The following is a 20,921-nucleotide window of genomic DNA, read 5'->3' as shown; positions in this document are numbered from 1 at the left end:
CAAAAAATTGACTGAAAGTGAAGATTTTCAGGTAATACGACAATACCACCTATGTGTTGACAGGAAAAATGGCAGACCGTCTGTGTTGCTTGCATCACATGCACTCCTGATGGCTAGTTTTAATGGGACTTTTTATATGAAGTTATTTTCCAGCTACACTTAGGCGAAGGCTTCACAGCTAGTTATTGAAGATAATGCTTTATTTGCCAGAGGCGGTTCTATTTTTTTTTTGTCTGCCCTCTGACTGGCCAACGCATATTGACCCGGGGGGTAGATCCCTGCCTTTTGATCTCACACAATCCTGACAACATTTCAATCCGGTTTATGCATTTGCACATGGACAGATTTCCAAACAGTGTCATGCGAACATGATCGATTGGTGGGATCACAGGAAGGTAAAACTCCATGTTGCAAAACAAAACAGTTATGGATATAGCCGTGTGACTCCTCAAAACGAGCTGTGTTTCAGCTCTCACCTGCGGAGCTCTGTACTTTGAACTGCGAGAAGGTGGATGGATTTGAGTCATTGGGGGTTACATGAATCAAGCCTTTGAAATACTGGCCTTTTGATTTTGCTCATCTGTTGCAATTCCAAGTTTCATCTCAACAGCTTAACAGCATGAAAACAACCATATTCTGCCCGTTAATTCTGACACAGCAAATATCACTTCCTAAACCAAAGCAAAAGTCTTCCCCATCCACTGGTCAGACAAGCTAAAACAATGAAGAAATGAAATATATATGTTGCTCTGCGTAGCTGTGTCATCTTGTGTGGAATGCTTTCTCAAAAAGTGGATCTCGTCTTGGGAGAAAGCTTTTCATATTTTCCACCTCAGGTTATCTCGCCGTCTAGAACAGGTTATCACAACTTTCACAATCAGTGGCAGCATCCTCGAAATAATATACAGCCATTCGATGGCTCGGAAAAACACGTCATTACATATCCTGTTTATTTTAACAAGGTTCGGTGTTTTGGATAAAACCAGACTTCCGCTGCATGTTACAATTAATCAGCAAGGGTATCTTTCCTCTAAGATGATCAAAACATGTAGGTATGAAAGGTCTGTGCTGGATCTCTTGCAGACAACACATGTTTAGTAACTCAAAACATGAAGTGAGAGTGACTTTTACTGAGTTACTCATCTCAAATTCACACTTTTCATTTCTGTTTACAGTAATAGAATACTGATTAGTCAACATCAGCTTACTCATGTCTGACCATTATTGACTTGTTGTGCAGAATGCCTGTGCTGCACTAAAATTAACACCTGCAAAGGCACTCATGCCCTTTCTGCTTCTTTTTCAGCCCAGTCTGAATAAGTGTGCATTAAAACACAGTAACTTCAGGAGGCCAATGTCACGTTTGACATTTAAAATATCAATGTCGACATGTACATATAAATAGACAAATCAGCTTAAATGAAATATATTTATTTGTCTTGTAGAAAATTTTATGCAACGATAGTCTATAAAAAAACATTTATGTACAAAGAAAAAGTATCTGGCTATATCCCAAAACAAAGTAAGCTAAAGAATTAAAGCAGTCCTGAAAAGATCCAAAGTGTATATAAATGCCTCGGTGCGGGACTGGAACACGCTCAGCTGGTTCAGTAAAGGTTGGTCTTCTTCATTATCCGCAGGAACTCCTGCTCACTGACCTCACCATCCCCGTCTTGGTCAGCCTCGTCAATCATTTCCTTAAAAGACAGAATACACGTTGTGATTATAAAACTCTAAAGTCGAAAATAAACAATGTTACATACGGGAAAAACTGAAATCATGTGTCACAACATGAAACGTGAAATGACTATCAAGTTCCTGTTTAATAATTCTGGTGCTTCAGTTTCTGGTCATTCTGCTAGATAATCAACTGCAGACGGGTTTTTTTTAAAAATTTTTTTATTATGATTAATAATCACAAAATGACTGAAAAGATAAAAGTATGTCCTCATGTACATTTATGCTGTTTGTTAATACCGGATGGTACTTTATAAAATAATGGATGCAGTTATACTGACATTTGCTAGTTTTATTATCCAACTATGATATGAGGTGGTCCCTTGAAAAATCAAGACTAAACTCTTCAGATTTCCTTCATTTTAGCGCCCCCCCAAAAAAAAAATCTTTGTTCCTGCATCCTTCTGCTTGTGACCTTGGAATTTATATACAACTAAATATTTCGGAAGAGATCGTAAGACTTCAGGTCTGTGGAATTTAAAAAAGACATTCTCGAATATCTGGATTTGCTGCAGTCTTTCTGACCGAAGACTTAGGCCAGACGAGTGTAAACCCAGCAAACAAATAACTCATCACAACGTGGTTTCAGTAGCTTTCAGTTTTGTTAAAAACTGCTTTTCAGTAGCAGTAAAGCTGGACAAGAAGCCAGTGGGAAGGATCTACTGTTGTGCTGCGTTGGTTGACAAGCAACCATCTGAAAAACTGAAGGCAAAACTTAAAACTCATCCATTTTAAGCCCCTTCAACCTGGGAAAGCCTTTGCTTATGTTGATCCTACTCTTTTGGAAGTTCCAGTCACACTGTCTTTTAATTTTCCCTTCCTCTTTCTTGACGATGGTGAAAACTCCTCCTGCAGTTCTGCTGCATGTGCATTTATTTTCCTGCTTGCTGGTGTGGTAATCCTCTCGATGATCTTCTCCTCTGGCATCTCAATCACTGTGGGCTGGCTCACGGGGAACACATTGATATTCCACATTGGTGCCATTTGTCCCTCACTGGCAGCTGTATTTTTAAGATGGCAAGACTCTCAAAGCAATTTCTGACCGGTTTACCCATCACATGTATAAACAAATCTAAAATTCTTCACTCATGAGAATGTATCAGATTATTAGTGGAGGTTATAATACACCAAAGACAACAGAAATGCAGACATTGATTTGGGCCTGTAAACCACAGAAAATGTTACACAAAGTCGCTTCAAAATAAAAACTATAAAAACTCTTCATGTCTGTCCTCAACTCCTTTCCAGGGATCTCTGGTAAGAAGGACCAAGTTGCAAGAGGTGCTGAGTAGAAGAATGCTGTGTGCATTTTATAAGGTCATGGTAAGGCATAAAAAAAATCACCAAAACAGGTAAAATCTGCAATACCTGCAGCTCCTCATCTGTGAGGTTTTCCCCCAGCTCCTTGGCAACTCTCTTGAGATTTTTAAATGAGATTTTCCCCGTGCCATCATCGTCGAAAAGACGGAAAGCCTTCAATATTTCCTCTTTGGAGTCTTTTTCATTCTGTTAACATGAAAAAGGACAGGGAGAAAGCTTCAAATCAGCATGAAAAACAGATCAAAATACAGGTAACTTGTGAAAAATGACTTATGCAAAATGTCAACAATTTTTTATAAAACCACACACGATGCCAAAGACAAAACAAAAAACACACACGCACAAAAACACAAACAATAAAACAGACAGCCAGCTCATACCCAATGCAGAGAACAGAAAATTGTCAATATATTGTATTTGTCACTGAACAAATGTCCCAGACTATCCACCCAGATAAATTGAGTCCAGAAGACCAAGCCAAAGGGAAAGGTGCAAGCATCAGATTGGGTAACTCTAACAAAAATACTAATAAAAATAAATAAAAACTAAAAAACTGTGCAGTGCATTCAGGTTCCAGGTTGTGGTCTGTCCTTCCTATGTTTTATGAAAGGGCCTCAAATTTTCTTGAACTTATCAAGGAGATTAGAAATCGTACCTCTTCCAAATAACAAACTGGAAACCACGTCATTTAGCCACTTTTTGAAGCAGGGAGAGGAGTCTGATTTATACTCCTTTGGAAGACTCATTTCCTCTTATCAAAATGAGCTAATTAATAGTTAAAGAGAGTAAAACAAGGAGACTGATACTTAATATGCTTTTTTCTTTCCTGTTTAGAATTTATAGAACAGCTGAACTAAGAAATATGAAGTTCATTAAATCATGAAATATTCCTATACATATATTTGTAGGAAATATATTGATATGGCAGAGATTCATTTTCATTAAAACGTTTATATTTCTTTTAAATTGTAATAAGTGTTGCTGCATTAAACTAAGTGTTCCATCTTTTCATATCTTGAGCTGTGTGGATTGTGTTTTATGGTCATTTTTGTTGGAAATATTTAAGATTTTTTCAAATTATGATGAAACTCTCTGTTGAACAAATACCAAAACCCCACTGCTGTATGGCTGATCCAACACAGTGTTCATGTGGATACTGTTAAACACTGGTTTTACTGTTATAATGTTACAGCTGTTCCTTTAAAAAAAAGTAATTATCATTATATTTAATTATGTGTATTGATATTCAAACAGTTACTGTTTCATGAACTAAATTTATTTTGGATGGAGTTTTATTGCAACCAACAAGTTTTCAACACATGAATTATCTTTTTATTTTTCATACTTACCATTTTAACAGTCATTATACTAAGAAAAGCACTAAAATCAATGGTTCCAGATCCGTCCTTAACAATATCTGCAACCATCTTCTTGATTTCTTCCTTCTTTGGTTCAAAGCCAAGAGCTCTCATGGCAACCTGCGGAAAAGGTAGGAGAAAGCAGAGACTGGTGTTGCAATTGCAAGTTGTTTATCGGTGTATACGTAGCATTAACCAAATGAAACTAACTTTAAGCTCCTTAACATCTATGGATCCAGTCCCATCGGTGTCAAACAGATCAAATGCCTCCTTAATTTCTTGCTTTTGTTCCTCGGTCACTTCCAGTTTTGAATGAGTCTTTTTCTTTTGGTTTGCAGAGGACGCTGATTTCCGGTAATTTGAAGCCTAAAAGAGTAAAATGTTAAAAATGATCTTTAAGTTCTTAAGCTAGTTCCTATCAACATATTTTGAGTCAAGAAGCTGGGATTACAAGCTGCTGTGATCGCGCTAGCTAGCATGAGTTTCCATGCAGTTCCACGAGAGGACAAGAAATAGGTTTTCACCAAAAAAAAGTCACTTAAACTATTGCATAGTTTACGCAATGCATTTTTCAGACTCAAAACTTTTTTTTTTTTTTTTTGTTATACCATTTTAAAGACGATTGAAGCAGAAAGTCTTCACTGTTGTGTATGATAATCGGACGTCAACAAAACAGGTAGTGACGGTTTTTTTTTTTAACGAATGGCTTTGCACATAGCCAATGAATGAACAGAAAGTCCATGACGTAGACATATTGTCCAATCGCAGAAGACAAAAGGCGGGTTATAAGTGCTTCCACCAATCCTCCACACTGTTTCTTGTCGCCGAGCAACCGCCACAGACAACGCATGCGCTGTGGCAAATTTTGTTCCGACACAAATGGGATACAGTATGCAAGCTGACCATATAAACATACCTTAATTTAAGGTAACATTATATCCTTAATTGATTGGAAAACAAGTTTGCTGTTTAACAGCATTTTGAACGAATATGCACAAATAACTGTTTCGTAGCTGTAAAAAATAAGCTGAAAATATAAGTATTTTTACCTTTTTACGCGTTAGCTTGGAAGCTGCTGCTACTGTAGTGTACAGCTCCAGTGCGCCTGTTCTCCTTTACCGCTTTTAAAATATTATCTTATTTTCAGTATTTTCAGGGGTATTGCAGGAATCGTTTGCGTTCTTATCATAATTCAATTAAAAGTAGCAAGACTTTTGGCACTATTTGCAGTTATTGGGTTTGTAATTCTAACGATACTATAAAAATATTCATCATGCAGAATGGAAATAAGAAGAATCTGCATCAGACTTCGTTTTGATTTGTTTCATCTTGATCATTCTTTCCTACTTTCTTATGTTGTATAAATATGATAGAAATCATTGTTAAATAAATCCTAAATATTGATCATCTGTAGAAATATGCACTGAAGTTTACTACAACTTAAATTACCTCAAAGTTAACAATGAGTTGTGAGTATTATTTATTGTCTTTGCTGCTTGTCACTGTTACACACATTTTACTCTAATAATTATAATCTATCTAAATAAGCAGAGTTATTATATTATAGTTATTATAGGGATTGCACTTCAAAGTATAGTTAACTTAATAATTTCTTGTTTTTATGTTTGTTTGTTTTATACAGGCAGCTCAAGCAATGCTGGGAAGTACTCTAATAAACAGACAACAACATGTTGGGCTACAAAAGCTTTCAGCACTGGCAGGTATGTTGCATTCCTCTCTGGGCCCCAATAAGATGTACAAGTTTATCCAGGATGACACAAGTGGGGACTCGGCTCTCGTATCCTCATGTTTTCGCATCATTCAGAACCTGGAACCTACTTGTGCCGTGGGTCAGCTGGTTTATGAGTCTGTTAATGCCCAGCAGAAGGTATATCACACAGGATCTGGATGCCTGCTGTTTCTTGCAGGAGCATGGAGTCGTGCCTCTCTAGACTGTCTCCACAGAGGCATTTCGGTCACACACATCATCTCAGCTATGTCTGAGGGCATGGATATTTGTATGGATGTATGCAGGAAATTATCTGTGTCCATTCAAGATCTTGTTGCACTGCCCTCAGGGAATCTCGCTGCAACACCTGATGGTTCAGGACTTCAGCTGTCAAAGACACCCATCACTGAGGTCTGTTCTTCCTCTTACAACTTACAACAGGGAGTAAAATTTGAACAGAAGACCCTGAGCATCAGTGGACAGAGAAAAATGAAGCTCAGCAGACATTTTTATGAAACCAAGTCTGAAAATGTCTCGCAGACACAACAGCCTCATCCCCATGAACTCTCTGACATTGCTGAAGCATTGGGTCATGGCTGTGATAAAATAATGGAATTAGCAGTTAAAGCCATTCAAGCCCAGTCAGAAAATGAGCAGCAAGAAAGCAGCTTTCCAGTGTTTGACATTACAAAACTGGTGACCTGTGTGCTTCCTGGTTTACCAGAACACCATGCTTGTGTCGTTCGGGGCTTTGTTGCTCTCTTATCTGATGAACAGGCTTCAGTTGCTCATCACTTAAAAGAAAAGCCTCTGAAAGTTGCTCTTATTAATGGGGATTTATCACATGCTTATCGTCATCTTGGCTTCCACAGGCCCGCAGGTGTGCAACATGTGAGGCACGGGTTAGATTTGTCAAGTTTAAGCCTTGAAGATGAATGGGTAGACAAGGTTATGAAACTCCTTTTAAACCTGAAAGTTGACCTGATTCTAACCACCGGTCATGTCTGCGAGCGCATGATTCATCACTGTTATAGGCATCGTATACTTGTGGTGGAAAAAGTAAACTCCTCTGTTTTGAAGACATTTGCTAGTTCAACAGAAGCTGTTCCTGTGACTTATGTCACACAACTGAGCGAGCACTGTGTTGGCTCAGGAATACAAGCAGCAATATGGAGAGACCTCTGCAGCTTTGAGAGAAAGTCCGCAACAGCTGTGAGAATTTTCACTGGTAGGACTACTGGGCTAGTCACAGTGATTCTCACAAGCTGCATATGTGGTAAGCTGCCGGCACTGGAGGATCAGTTTTGGGCCTGTGCTTATCGTTTACACTATGCTCTGAAAGACAGAGCCCTCCTACCTGGAGCTGGAGGGACAGAAATGCTTTGTGTTCATCACCTACTAAAGCAAGCAGAGCGTCACAAAGAGGACACCTACTCTTCTCAGCAAACTAAAACCGGGACAGCAGCTAACCTCTACAAAGGTGTCGTGTTGCAACTAATGGCAGAAGGTTTCATAGATTATCTCACCACTGTAATGGTTAACACTGGAGGGATCTCAAAAGTCAAAGCCAGGACTGTTGTGAGCCAGCAGTTTCAGAACTGTAATAAACATCAAGACATAGCTGCAAAGTTCGCTCAGATATCCCTGGAGAACAAAACGGAAGCTGCTGCAGTTTTATCTGCAGGGAAACCAGAAGAAACCTCTGCAGTAAAGATCTATGATAACCTGAGTGTAAAGCAGGAAGCGTGGAGGAAAGCTTTGGACCTGGTTTTCCTGGTTTTACAGTCTGATGCAGAGATCATCACAGGTGTGGGACTTGAAAATGAGGAGAATTTGATGCTGTTATGAGCTGAAAAACATTGTGTGAAACTACAAACCAGCTCAATTTTTGGGGGGTTTTGTTTGTTTTATAAATGATAAAAGTATGAATGACTTCCCTTCTGGTGAGGGCATAAAGCTGGTTTGAGCAAACTTGTTTTTGGCCACAAGGGGGAGATATATGCACTGCTAGAATGACAGCTCTAAAGACAATATTGAGTAAAAATGTGCCCTCACTGTATTTTAAAAACATTTTTAGTTGGTTTAATCAACTTTTCTGTTTGACATTTAAAATAAAATGAAGTCACACTCATATGGCATTAGTTAGTTTTTTTTGTCAACCTACTTGGTCAGTGAATATAAATAATGACCATTGGATTTCCAACATCTCAGTTGGATATCTCTAACGGAGCATGGAAGGTTTTAGTTTCTTAGAATGTAATGTGATGTTTATTCTGTTCACTTTGGACACTAACACTGTTTTCATGGCACTTTTTTCTATTTTCTGTGTCATTAGGAATAGTTGATTAAGCAAGAATTCATTCTTAGTTCAGTGTAATTAGTGCCCAAACTTTTAAATGAACACAATAAGTATGGAGGTTATTGCAGTCATCTGAAGTTTGGAAACTTTGTCTGCTAAAAGGTCATCCTCTAGGGTTGTAACTTTGCATCCTTAAACATAAAATGCAGGGTTTTTTTTTTTTCTTTTTAAACAATGATCTTGCAACCCCTTGAAATGATCAGGCTGTAGTAGCTACATAGGTCTCCCCAGCTTCTCCTAAAATACAAGGCGCTTTTGGTGGATGTTGGTCATTCAGGGCGGTCGGGTGGGAAGCCTCCTGATGCAGCAGCAGCTACGCAAAAAATCCAAGCCTGACTGCTGTGCATGGAGACCAGCTGTAGAGGGCAAGTAGCCTCTACCACCCCCCCAAAAAAAAGGCAATAAATGCTGGTGATCTAGCAGTTTGGCATACCCAACAGAATAGCATACCTTTTGCTTTATGTGCATGTGTTGCACCTAATATAGCAAAACTATGTGCATGAAACATATGACAGTATACTAACACTACAGTTTTGTGTAATATCTTGTTTGGGGCTAGGCTCGGGTTAGGCTTAATTTGTATGCTGTTTTAATAAACATGTCTAAACCAACATATAATGTAAATGTAAATGAGGTACGCCAAAGTGACAGAACACCGGATTGCAGAAGCAGAATCTACAGCGACTTCTGGGTGACAGAAATCATACAACTATTACAGTCAGTTTCTGCTTGTGGGATGTTTTTCTAGTTTAAGTTCTTCTCATCTTAACTTCAAATAAAAAATGCAAAAACTGCCTGAATTTTTTTTTTTTTTTTTTTTTCAGATTCATAAAAGAATAATTAAAAACAAGCTAGTTATTCATGTTTTCATATGAACTGAATATTAAATGTAGGAATGAAACACTGACCATCAACCCCTACTGCTACGTATCTATCGAAATCCATAAAAGCTGTAAAGCTGAACTAAAGTTTATTACTGAAAAAATCTGTGTTCATCTTTACAGATTTGTGCAGATAAAGTAAGGAGCAAAACGTTTAATGGGGACTCCGCCTGACGTCTCAGATGAGATGTGTCACCGTTTGCCATTCCAGTTTCCTCTCAGAGTTTATGTTGCACGCTTCCTCCACATCGCTATAGCAGTGCCAAGTGAAAACTGTAAAACCCTTAAAGTACACTTTATATCAATTAACTATTTTTAGAATGCAACAAAAATCATCACCAGAGGATATGGAAGGTGAAACACGTGAATGCATTTGACACCTATGACATACAACATGCACAAAGGGAAATTTCTGCAAACAGACTTTCAGCTTACATTGGTTTTGGCAAGACTAACGGTTTCCGCATTGCAATCACTTTCATGTCTTGAATTAAATAAAGGTGTTCTACTATACATACACACACACATATATATATATTTATGTGTATATATATATATATATATATATATATATATATATATATATATATATATATATATATATATTCTATGTAATAGATCAGAATATATGTGTATATATATATATATAAGTGTGTGTGTGTGTGTGCAGAGCCAAGGCTGATACTTGAACAGAATTCAACCTCATGTCACATAAGACTTTGAGCCCTGACTGAAATTTATGAAGATTAGAGCTTAAGATTTTCATTGTCATTTTAAAAAAAAGCTGGTAAAACACAATCCTCTCAACAATCTTGGAAATAATAGAGAGGTATGAGACCACCTACAGTTGTTCATTACAGACATGTAGAGTCACTTACTACTTTAGTGATGACCTGGAAGATACCAGTGAGCTGTTAACCGTAAGCAGGAGATCACTTTCTACTGAGGTAAAAACTGGTTTTAAAGTCAGATGGTATCTTGTCCAGAATACATGTTGTTGATTTAAAATGACAAACTATTTCTTGTAGCGTTTTTGTAGCATAATCAATTGAGACTTAACATCCAAGTCATTTCTAAGTTTTATACACAGACTAGTATTTTTGTTTTAAATGTGTGGCATTAATTATCCTATTTTACATATTTTGCTTAATCAGTGGGCAAATTCGTTGCATTTGTCAGCAGAAAGGAGCTCAAGGCTAAACTGTTTAGGAGGATTAGTTAGTTTTTTCAGTGATGGGAAACAGTGTGAGAATTGTTGACATTCTTGTTAATCATTTGAGGTGCATGTATCTGGCCTTGCAGAGCTCATTGTTATCATTTTACATCTCATAGTGGATTTGAAGGTTTGCTTTCTTCCTCTTACATTCAGCTTTCCTGCATTCTCTTTTCAGGTTTATGACCGTACTAGTGTTTCGGCATGGCGTCTTCTGTTTGCTTAAGGTGCTCTTGATTCAACAGCAGCCATTATATTTACATTATATTAAGATTTTCAGATTGAAATGATCCAGCAGTTCATCAACTTCCTCTGCAGTTGTTGGGAATATTTCTATGGCTTTAAAAATGGAGCACTTTTTATTTCATTAAGGTACGTCTTCCTAGCTAAGAAGCAAGACACTAAAATATGCAGACAAGACCAAGTCAGTAATTGGAATAGAGTAAATATCAGTCCCTTTAGAAATAACCCAGAATCTGAAAGAATATTCTTTGATGCTTATTTTTTCATCTAAAGTGTGTTTGCATTTCTTTCACGATTTTATTCCTGATAAATAGCCCTGAAGGAATCACTGACCAACTGTTCTTCTTGGTGTGAACTAGATGAATGAAAATAATGGATCTGTTTATATGGCTGAGAGGCCTCACAGTCCAAGCTGCACGTCCTCCTTCCCTGCCCTCCTCTCTTCTCTCAAGCTCTGCTGGGTTGGCTGATTAAATTGGCGAGTAATAGTAGGCGTGAGCATGTGTGTGTTAGTGCTGGTGTTCCGAGGGCGCATGCGAACTGAGGCCCAAAGGGGAATGCCTTCCACATAGATCTAAGCCAGCTGCCCTCCTTTAAACATTGCAAGAAGTAGTTGAAGACAACAGGGACCTGTAGATTCCCCTCCTAACTCGCTCCAAGTACACTGGCAGAGCAGTTTCCAGCTCTACGATCAGCAGGCAAACAGCTACTAATGGTCGAGTTTGACATTTGCTCTCTGTAGGAATTTGTGTGCTTCAGATTTGCAAAGGGCACTTGCTGCCCTGAGAGGAAGAGGGGGGGGGGGGGGGGGGTCGTCAAGCAAACTGACAACTGAGGTTAAGTGGATCAGTTTGTGTGAAAGTCTTCGGAGGAGCAGTAGGAGGGGAGAAGGGAGGTGGGAGGCCACAGCGGGGCTCCTGCACTTTTCAAGAAGGAGACGAATCAGTTGCTAGGAAGCGTGGAAAGCGGAGGAGATGGCCACTGGAGAAATAACAACGCTTCCCTCTTCACCTGAAGACGGCAGCAGTGGGGGCTTTCCTCCTGGGAACTTCAAAGACCCCAAGAGGCTGTACTGTAAAAATGGAGGCTTCTTCTTGAGGATAAAGTCTGACGGGGGAGTAGACGGAATCCGGGAGAAAAACGACCCCCACAGTAAGTACTTCCAGGCTCTTTCTGGCTTTGCACAGTACACAAAGCCTCTTTATGTTTTTAATGTGTAACGAGGAAGTAAGAGTGAAGCTGAAAAAAAAAAAAAAAATCATGGCAGAACGATGAAAATTTTCCATCTTACTGAGGTTTATTCTCCACCTATTAGCAGCAGGAACATAATGTGTATAGGCCAACTACTGGAAAGTTTAATAACTCCAGTTTCTACAGCGGTACACCTCTGAGTTAATCAGTGGGAACTCTGATGAAATATGGATGATGCTTTTAGTAAATGTGTTCACCATGCTGAGTCACAGCCAACCTCACTGCCCATTGCATGCTTCATGTCACACAAGACAGCACCACACGCTAAAAGCAAAAAGAAAAAAAACACATTTTCTTACTTAGAAGAGACCATGAGTCTTTCAGCCTCTTAATAGTAAGATTATTATAACAACTAAATGTTACAAGTAACAAGTAAATGTGTTTTTCCAAAGATGATGATGATGATTATTAGTATTATAATTATTATTATTATTATGATTATTTTTATTATTATTATTATTATTATTATTATTATTATTATTATTATTATTATTATTATTATTATTATTATTATCATTATTACCAGCTTTAAGCCATAAACATAAAAATACTCTTTAACAAAGAATAAGTGTGATATCCCTCGAAGCCTGTGATTATTTTTAAGTGTGTGTCCTGAAGCTTTATCGGTGAGTAGGAGGGGAGTGGGAAGTTCATTAAATGAGTTGTTTTCTCTTTAGAGCAGGGGTGTCAAACTTGTTTTAGTTCAGGGGCCACGTCCAGCACAATTTAATAACAAGTGGGCCGGACATGTAAAACAATAGTAGCCTATATTGAAAACTCCAAATATTCCTTTTTGTTTTAGTACAAATACTTCATTGAGTTGTTTAAATTTAATAAACATTACATTTAGAAAACATTAAGAGTAGCCTGATTTTTTTTTTCATAAAAATTGACAAAATTTTAGCACATTTTTTGCCCTAGTTACCTTTTATGTAGTTATTTCATTCAATATTTTATTGTGTTTTAGATATGAAAATAAGATATGTTTCCATATAGATGTACGCTCCCAGCCAAAAATATGGACACACTTTCACATTAGATTGATTTGGAAACTGTGTCCAAACTTTTGACTGGTTGTGTATTTATAAATATGATATGATTTTATAAATGTTTTAAACTTAACATAAACATAGTTATTATCCTCATTATATATCTTTTTAGGTTATTTGTTAACATTTTATAGAACATGCATTTACATACTTTTTTTTAATAACATGTTCAATAAAACTTCCAGATCACAACAGAAAGAAAAAAAATAGCAAATATTTAATCCCGTGTACCTGGAGCTGAAAAATCCAGTATTTTATGTTGTAATCAGAGTAACGTCTCGTGATGTAAAAATATTTTAATTAGTTACTTTTAATAAAAATTGCGGTTAATGTTTATATAATTTTTTCAGTCTTTACAAAATTCATCTCTTGGGTCAGATTGGATCCTTCGATGGGCCCATTTCTGCCTCGGGGCCTAATGTTTGACACCCCTGCTTTAGAGGAACACATGCTTGGCAGCTTTCTCTTTGATAAGGAGTGACATGTCAAGCATGTGCAACTAAACAAATGTCTGATAGGAACAAATGGTTTAAAGTGGGAAGACCTGTTCTTTTTGGAGAAAAGTGAAGAAATAACTTTCCATAACATCAGGATGGGTGCTTTTGTGAAAGAATATATCAACAGCAAGTCATTAAATTCTGATAGAATTTAAATGGTTTTGGTGACCCAAGCAGTGCCGTATCAGTGGCCCTTTTCTTACGGCTCAGATAGATCTGCCAACAAACATACAAAAAGTTTGGGATATTCAGCTTGTTAAATGTTGTCATCAATAAACCTCAAATGTAGTATAATCTTTACAGGTTAATTTAATTTGACTTTCTCTAAATTTGTCAAAGTAAGCTTACAGCTGTTAAATGTTTAACACTCAAACATTAAACACAATACACACTGTTATTCTCTGACAGGGTGGTTAACCACAAAAGTCCCCTAACACAAGTGTCCGAACCTTGAAACAACCACTGAATGTTCTGATTCAATTACAGCATGGATCTAAACAGTCCTCTTCATCATCCTGTTAACAGTCAGACATGGTCAAACCAAGACCACACATAACATCTGACAAGTTATTGAGATCTTGACATTTTGATGGTGTGGTGCACTCACTACTGTTATGACTTTTTGTTTCAACAAATTGTCTGAGATGGAGGAATTACCCTAACATTATCCAACTTAAATGGCCTAAATTTATGATGTAATGCCAGTGTAGCAGGAGCTTTTTACATTTCTGCATTTATGTCCCAAAAGTTGAATATCCCTAAATTTTATCAGAATTTGCTGGTTAGAATAAAAAATGTTAGTGTGCTTGTGAAGATGAGACTTTATCTCTGTTGTAACATACTTCTCATCCCCAAACTCTCTAATATCAATGTCACCTCAGAGTTGCCTTTGTTTTTATTCCATCATGAAAGTAGAAGAGTATAGCTGAATTTCTAGCAGGACAAAACATACACGTACCCAGTAAACATCAAATCTACAACTGCACTCTCACACCCATTACACATTTTTGGAATACCTTATTGATCTATGATGGCGTCTGTTTCAACTATAAACAGATGTGTGTCTATTGAAAATCTTTATAGATTAATTCAGAGCAGAACTTGAAATTTAACTTGTAAAACTTGGTGGTTTCCTTCTTATTGATGGATTTTCTTTATTTGATGACCCACCGTATGACCCAGACATGTATGGATTTAGGAACTGAAAACCAATTCAGCTTATTTTCATTCACAATTTTTCAGTTTTTACTACTTTAATTGTTGCTTTCAGTAGTAACGTCGTCTGTTCGAATGTCCATGAATTAATTTAGTAGATGTTTTTATGAAAAAGCAGTTGATGCTTTATTTAGGTCACGTCCACATTGAGACAAGTTCAGGTGTACTAGCTAGAAATGTTTATGATTCAGATGTTTTGTCCACTTGGACCCAGTGTTTTGGAAGTATGAAGATTTCTTTTGTTTTTTTTTAGCTGGGTGCTGAACTATATAAAAATGCAGCCTTTTCATTTCTGTGTTTATGATCCAAAATCTTCTTTTCTTAACCAGTGACACCATTGCCCCATCCCTTCCTTTACTGGCAAGTGCAAACTCTGTGTCTTATTACCTAGTTTTGGTGTATTTCTGTGGCAGTGTTACAGGTTTTGGTGTTATGGCACCATTTACAGACCTGGCATTTAAACTACAACATTTTCAATGGCTTATGTGGATGCGCACCTTTTTTTAAATGATTCCTTCTTCACAGAAAACTTTTAAAATGAAATCAGTTTCGTTGCTATCTGGATGTAGCCTTGCTTGCAAGAAAAGGAAACTAAAACAATAACCAGCTAATTAAGAAGAAAACAACAAAAAACAAAAAACTAAAATTCAGTTTGTACTGCAATTTTGCAGCAATGTGGACATATTGTGGACCCTGCATTAGCATTCTGAAGTTCTGCCTTGTATTGGCTTGGTATCACTGGATGCAAACTTATAGTTCCAGTATAAAGTGTGAAGGGTTATTTATTCATAGGAATTCAATATAACATTCAGTGCTACATTGTCATGCAGTCAGCAGTGTGTTTGTTACTTCAGGAGTAATTCTTTTTTTTTTTATACTCATGAACTTACAAAAACTAACCCTAATCAAGTTCAAATTTGTGTCTTTGGTTGTTTCGTTTTTCTGCTTGTGAAGGAAAAACATAATATTTCACTATTCTGTTGGTTGCAGTCTGCAGCTTGGCCATTAGATGTCACTAAATCACAGATGCAAGGCTAAGCTCCTGTGACTCACTCTGAAATCAATATTGTTATTGTCTCAGATAATTGTGTTTGTCACTGTAAGCACAGCTGGTCTAGACTGTAAAGTGTAAGTTCTGCCTCATCCATGAGATCAACTAGAACACTTGTTTGGCTGTTACAAGAGTTTGTCCACTGATGTGTTCATAAAGCATAGTTTATTTACTTTGAAAGAGATCAATGTTTGACTCTGACTTGGAGCAGTAATTCAGGACCCAAGATATTAATTTTTTCTTTGTATATTTTAGAGACACATTTAATAAACAAAGCACTTAATTTTCCCTTTAATTAAACCTTCCACTGCCACACTACAAATGTTTTCAGTTTACTGAAACTAAATAAACTTTTATCTTTACCACCAGTAAAGCTTCAACTCCAGGCGACCTCAGCAGGGGAGGTGGTCATCAAAGGAGTTTGTGCAAATCGATATCTGGCAATGAATAGAGATGGACGGCTGTTTGGAGCGGTGAGTGACTTGGATCGTTGTCTTTCCTTTAGCAATGGTCAGCTGTTGCTGTTCTGTAAACTCAGTGATCTAAGAACTTGATAATGTTGAAAATTACTTTTTGATATGTATGAAATGCACAAAAATGCACAAAATGTATGTAATTTAATTATTGTTTGTGTTTTGTTGAGTTATATTTAAACAAATAGGCAGTATAACTTATAAGTGCATCAATGTTCAGCAGCAATGTTCATCATATCCTGTTAATTTAAGTCAGAATGAGGAATCACTTCAGAAGAAATAAATTACTATTTTATTTTAAAAAAATATTTTAGTTGCTTGCTTGCCATAGTGAGGGGTTTTTGTCGAAGTGCAGCTCAAAAACTCTTATGATGACAACGACCGTAGGCAGAAATGTTCCCTTGTCCGACACGGGTCACCAGGGCCCCCCTTTGGAGCCAGGCCTGGGCCTGGGGCAAGAGAGCAAGCATCTGGTGACCTGGCCTTTGCCCATGGGGCCCGGTCAGGCTCAGCCCGAAAGGATTACATGACCCTAACTCCCATGGGCTCACCATCTGTGGGAGGAGCTGTAGGGGTTAGGTGCAATGTGAGCTGGGTAGCACCAAGAGGTGGGAACCCTGGCGGTCCGATCCTCGGCTGCAAAAACTGACTCCATGGACGTGGAATGTCACCTCTCTGGTGGGGAAGGAGCCTGAGCTTGTGCACGAGGTTGACCGGTTAGATATAGTTGGACTCACCTCAATGCATGGCTTGAGCTCAGGAACCAGTACCTTCAAGAGGTACTGGACCCTCTTCCACTGTAGAGTTGCTCATGGTGAGAGGCGTTGAGTAGATGTGAGCATTTTCATTAGCCCCGGCTTGGTGCCTGTATGTTGGGGTTAACCATGGTGCATGAAAGAGTAGTTTCCCTCTGCCTTTGGGTGGGGGGATGGGTTCTGACTGTTGTCTGTGCTTATGCACTGAACAGGAGTTCAGAGTAACCACCCTTTCTGGAGTCCTTGGAGGGAGTGCTGGAGGGTGCTCCTTCTGGGGACTCCCTTGTTCTGCTCGGGGACTTCAATGCTCACGGGGGCAATGACAGTGAGACCTGGAGGGGAGTGATTGGGGAGAATGGTTCCCCTCCTCTGAACCAAATGGTGTTTTGTTGTTAACGAACACCATGTACGAACATAAGAGTGTCCATATGTACACCTGGCATCAGGATTCCTTGGGCCGCAACTTGATGATCGATTTTGTAGTCATATCATCGAACCTGCAGTCACATGCCTTGGACACTCAGGTGAAAAGGGGGACGGAGCTGTCAACTGATCACCACCTGGTGGTGAGTTGGCTCAGATGGTGGGGGAGGAAGCCGGTCAGATCTGGCAGGCCCAAACGTGTTGTGAGGGTCTGCTGGGAATGTCTGATAGAGTCCTCCATCAGAGCAAGGTTAAACTCTCACCTTCAGCAGAGCATTAACCATGTCCCAAGTGAGGCGGGGGACATTGAGTCTGAATGGGCTTTGTTCCATGCCTCTATCGTTGAGGTGGCCAGCCGGAGTGGTGGCCATCGGGTCGTTGATGTCTGTCGTGGCAGTAATCCCAGAACTTGGCTGTGGACACTACCAGTGAGGGATGCCGTCAAGCTGAAGAAGGAGTTCTATTGGGCTTCTTGGCCTGTGGGACTTTGGAGGCAGCTGACGGGCTAAGAGGGATGCGGCTGGATCACCAAGGCATAAACTTGGGCGTGGGAGGAGTTTGGCGAGGGCATGGAAAATGACTTCCAGATGGCTTTGAGGTGATTCTGGTCCACCATATAGCGACCAGGAAGGGGGAGCAGTGCTCTGTCAATACTGTGTACAGTGGAGATGGGGAGCTGCTGACCTCATCTTGAGACATTGTGGGTCAGTGGAAGAAATACTTTGAAGACCTTCTCAGGGGTGGACTCTCCTATCTCTGGGGCTGAAGTCACTGAGGTGGTTAAGAAGGTCCTTGGTGGCAAGGCCCCGGAGGTAGATTAAATGCACCCGAAATTTCCTTAAGGTTCTGGATGCTGTGGAGCTGTTCTGGCTGACACACCTCTGCAGCATCGCATGGACATTGGGCAAAGTGCCTCTGGACTGGCAGACTGGACCACAAGTGCCTCTGGACTGGCAGACTGGGGTGGTGGTCCCCTTTTTTAAGAAGGGGGGACCGGAGGGTGTGTTTCAATTACAGGGGAATCATACTCCTCAGCCTTCCCGGTAAGGTCTTTTCAGGGATCCTGTAGAGGAGGGTCTGTTGGGTAGTCAAATCTCGGATTGAGGAGGAGCAGTGTGGTTTTTGTCCTGGTCGCGAAACAGTGGACCAGCTCTATACCCTCTTTGGGGTCCTAGAGGGGGCATGGGAGTTTCCCCAACCAGTCTACATGTGTTCTGTGGACCTGTAGAAGGCATTCGACCGTGTATCCCAGGGACTTGTGTACTTTGGGAGTATTGGGGCACTGGAGCCCCTTGTATGAGCTCTCCGGTCACTGCACAACAGGTGTCAGAGCTTGGTTTGCATTGCTGGCTTGGGAATGCCTTGGGATCCCCCTGCAGAGTTGGCAAATGTGTCCAGGGGAGAGGGAAGTCTGGGCTTCCCCGCTTGGTCTGCTGCCCCCGCGACCCGACCCCAGATAAGTGGTAAAAGATGGATGGATAGATGCTCGCCATTGCCATTGTGTTAAATATAGTTAACTTATTTTAATTAGATATTAGTACAAAGCCAACATGGCCTCTCTGTTAATACTTCCTCACCTGCATGCCCTAAAGACCCGAGGTTCATTAAAAGGCCTCTTTTATGCTGCATCAGTTCTTGACGGTTTGATATTCTGCAACACCATGCTCATGTGAAGCAGCCTACAGCACTGGTCTGCCACCTAAGAGCTGTATCTTACAGTGGCACAAAAAAGTGTGATGTGTTGACGATTCATGAGGTTGGTGGTTGTTAAGGCTCCTCTTATGGACATGTAATTAGCAGCAGGCATTTCCCCCCACTAATGAGAAACTGCAATAAAAAGACCCTTTCAGACTTGAATCTGCATGACTGTGTGGAAAATTATTTAAAAGTATGATTGCAATATTTATTTTTCTAAGCTCATATGATACTGTATGATATCCAAAGTGTAGTCTACAAACTGTCAGATCCTAGTTGGTTATGTTGCCAAAACTCTGTAAAAGGATAAAAAGACAAAAATAATAACAATGCTATGACCTCAAACAACAAATTCTCTGAAATAAACCAGGATTATTGGTAGATAGCAGCTGCCTGAAACAAAATGTCTTCTCAATAATATCTTCATATCCAGGCAGTCACAGTCACCTGAAACCAGCAATAAAAACAAAAAGCCTCTTATTGGCCAGGGTAGCAAACGCCCAGCAAGGGTGAGGTTTTAGCCAGACGTTCAGAAACTAATATATGCTTCATAGTCAAAGTTAACAGAGAGGATGTGTCGGCCAGGAAATAGTAAACACCACAAGCAAAATATTTGAAAACAAATTAACTTAATACATTTCCTGCTCCATTATATGTTATTTACGTTTTCTTTATCTTGATGTGATTTAATCAAAGATTTAATGGAGCTGAATAACAGATTATTATGATATAACTAGTCAGGCGGGGCTTCCTTTTTAAAAAAATGTTGTAAACAAGTAACAAATAGCCCTTTTCATCACACTGAGGCCGTCACTGAGCTTTATGTACTCCTGTGAGGTCATAAAGTCAGCCCTACTGCTATCCTTCCCTTTCAATAAGATTAATAAAACTAATTAGATTTAAGTGTCTTTGGTCTGGTTTATGCCTCAATGTATAATATATTTACTTATCTATGAGTAAAAAAAAATAGTGGCATTCTTGGACAGTTTTTAATGAGTTGGAATTTTGAAAACAATCCTCACTTTTCTTTAGTTTTCCAACATTTCCTTGATGTGAATTAATTTTAATGGGTGTTAAAGTTGCTTTTGGCATAATGACTGCAGCTTTCTTTTCCCCAGTAGACAGCAGCATTAACATCAAACCACCATTTACTCATGTGATATTGTTCCTTTTCTCCAGAGGCGAGCGACTGATGAGTGCTACTTCTTAGAGCGGCTTGAGAGCAACAACTACAACACCTACCGCTCCAGGAAGTACCCAAACATGTATGTGGCGCTGAAGCGAACTGGCCAGTACAAGTCTGGAAACAAAACTGGACCGGGTCAGAAGGCTATTCTCTTTCTTCCCATGTCTGCTAAGTGCTAATTGGGGGTTCTGGTTGTGAGATACTGATGATGCTGACGAAGATGTGACGGCAATGACAACAATGATCCATCAGCATTGCCCAAAATAGCTGTGATGCTCCACTGTTTTATCCTAAAAAATTAATATTATTTTTTTTTATTCTGAATTTGTTTTCTTGTTGGTAAGCTTTACTTTTTACTGTCAATCCCAGAGATTCAGGCCAGGCTGCTTCTAGACAAATCCAGGATTTCACTGTAGACTGACTTCACTAGAACAACTGAAACCTGCTGCCTCAGTTCATGACAGTGGAGAACATTTTCTTGTTATA

At 39.1% G+C, this 20,921-nt stretch overlaps 3 protein-coding genes across 3 annotated transcripts; 2 read left to right on the top strand and 1 right to left on the bottom strand.

Annotated features, from left to right (window-relative positions):
• Positions 1–1,568: 1,568 nt before the first annotated feature.
• On the bottom strand, positions 1,569–5,082 carry cetn4 (centrin 4). Its single transcript, XM_079249920.1, has 5 exons — positions 5,024–5,082; positions 4,626–4,781; positions 4,407–4,535; positions 3,106–3,243; positions 1,569–1,697 (listed from the first exon to the last, which is right to left on the bottom strand). Exons 1-5 carry the CDS (start codon positions 5,024–5,026, stop codon positions 1,608–1,610), a joined length of 516 nt encoding a protein of 171 aa, XP_079106046.1. The 5' UTR covers positions 5,027–5,082; the 3' UTR covers positions 1,569–1,607.
• Positions 5,083–6,069: 987 nt separating this feature from the next.
• On the top strand, positions 6,070–7,992 carry bbs12 (Bardet-Biedl syndrome 12; the record flags this gene model as incomplete). Its single annotated transcript, XM_079249938.1, has 1 exon — positions 6,070–7,992. The coding sequence occupies one exon, from the start codon at positions 6,070–6,072 to the stop codon at positions 7,990–7,992; it is 1,923 nt and encodes a 640-aa protein (XP_079106064.1).
• A 3,733-nt stretch (positions 7,993–11,725) lies between these two features.
• On the top strand, positions 11,726–20,877 carry fgf2 (fibroblast growth factor 2). The gene is made up of 3 exons (XM_079249941.1): positions 11,726–11,992; positions 16,273–16,376; positions 20,429–20,877. Exons 1-3 carry the CDS (start codon positions 11,815–11,817, stop codon positions 20,612–20,614), a joined length of 468 nt encoding a protein of 155 aa, XP_079106067.1. The 5' UTR covers positions 11,726–11,814; the 3' UTR covers positions 20,615–20,877.
• The last annotated feature ends 44 nt before the right edge of the window (positions 20,878–20,921 follow it).

This window comes from Telmatherina bonti (assembly GCF_933228915.1).
Source record: "Telmatherina bonti genome assembly, chromosome: 12".
In the NCBI taxonomy this organism is placed as follows: Eukaryota; Metazoa; Chordata; class Actinopteri; order Atheriniformes; family Telmatherinidae; genus Telmatherina; species Telmatherina bonti.
The sequence above is the reverse complement of the archived record's forward strand: the minus strand, read 5'-3'. Positions and strand labels throughout refer to the sequence as shown.